At 54.5% G+C, this 1,062-nt stretch overlaps 1 protein-coding gene across 1 annotated transcript in view; it reads right to left on the bottom strand.

Annotated features, from left to right (window-relative positions):
- Positions 1-429: 429 nt before the first annotated feature.
- LOC113455446 (keratin-associated protein 4-3-like) overlaps positions 430-1,062 on the bottom strand; it is a 3,217-nt gene continuing 2,584 nt past the window's right edge. Inside the window, exon 3 of the mRNA XM_026789819.1 lies at positions 430-1,048. Coding sequence (XP_026645620.1) covers positions 430-1,048 — 619 coding nt within the window. The remainder of the gene's footprint in view (positions 1,049-1,062) is intronic.

The following is a 1,062-nucleotide window of genomic DNA, read 5'->3' as shown; positions in this document are numbered from 1 at the left end:
TGTGTGTTTGCTCTATGCAATCTTCTTCCTATAATGGAAGACGAATACAGGGGGAACACAGTAGACCCACGTGAAATCATCTGCTGTGATCATGGCACTGTTAGAGATGAACTGAAATATTGACAAATGAGGATGACAATTCAAGATGGAGAGATGAGACATATGTACGCTTGTATTCTTGGGAAACTAAGATTTATTTAAACAAGGGAGAAGGCTGTTTTTGAAATGGAGAAGAGAAAATTATAAGAATAGGTTTACAGATTTCATAAAAATCATTTTTGTGTTCATTTGACAGAGACACAGGGACAGTGTAATTGGAAGTAAAAATAAATGTGTTAAGACAGAGGCTTTACAATGGGGTTCATGAGACGCATAGTTCACATCTGGAATGGTGGGTGATGAAGAACGGCAGAATGGGAGTGAGAGCGCTCAGCAGCAAGAACAGCTAGAGCATGCTGGGCGGCAGCAGGAGGTCTGGCAACAGGTGGGGCGGCAGCAGCTGGAGATGCAGCACTGGGGTCTGCAGCAGCTGGATACACAGCAGGTGGGGCGGCAGCAGGTGGTTTGGCAGCAGGAAGGCCTGCAGCAGCTGGGGCGGCAGCAGCTGGGGCGGCAGCAGCTGGATCCACAACAGCTGGAACTGCTACAGCATGGGCGGCAGCAGCTGGAGATGCAGCAAGAGGGCCTGCAGCAGCTGGACACACAGCAGCTAGGGCGACAGCAGCTGGGGCGGCAGCAGGAAGGCCTGCAGCAGCTGGAAATGCAGCAGCTGGGGCGGCAGCAGCTGGATCCACAACAGCTGGAACTGCTACAGCAGGGGCGGCAGCAACTGGAGATGCAGCAAGAAGGCCTGCAGCAGCTGGACACACAGCAGCTAGGGCGACAGCAGCTGGGGCGGCAGCAGCTGGGGCGGCAGCAGCTGGGGCGGCAGCAGGAGGAAGGCCTGCAGCAGCTAGAAATGCAGCAGCTGGGGCGGCAACAGGTAGGCTGGCAGCACACAGACTGACAGCAGCTGGGTCTGCAGCAGCTGGACACACAGCAGGTGGGCCTACAGCAGGTGGT

This window comes from Microtus ochrogaster, unplaced genomic scaffold (genome assembly GCF_000317375.1).
Source record: "Microtus ochrogaster isolate Prairie Vole_2 unplaced genomic scaffold, MicOch1.0 UNK31, whole genome shotgun sequence".
NCBI classification, from domain to species: Eukaryota; Metazoa; Chordata; class Mammalia; order Rodentia; family Cricetidae; genus Microtus; species Microtus ochrogaster.
The sequence above is the reverse complement of the archived record's forward strand: the minus strand, read 5'-3'. Positions and strand labels throughout refer to the sequence as shown.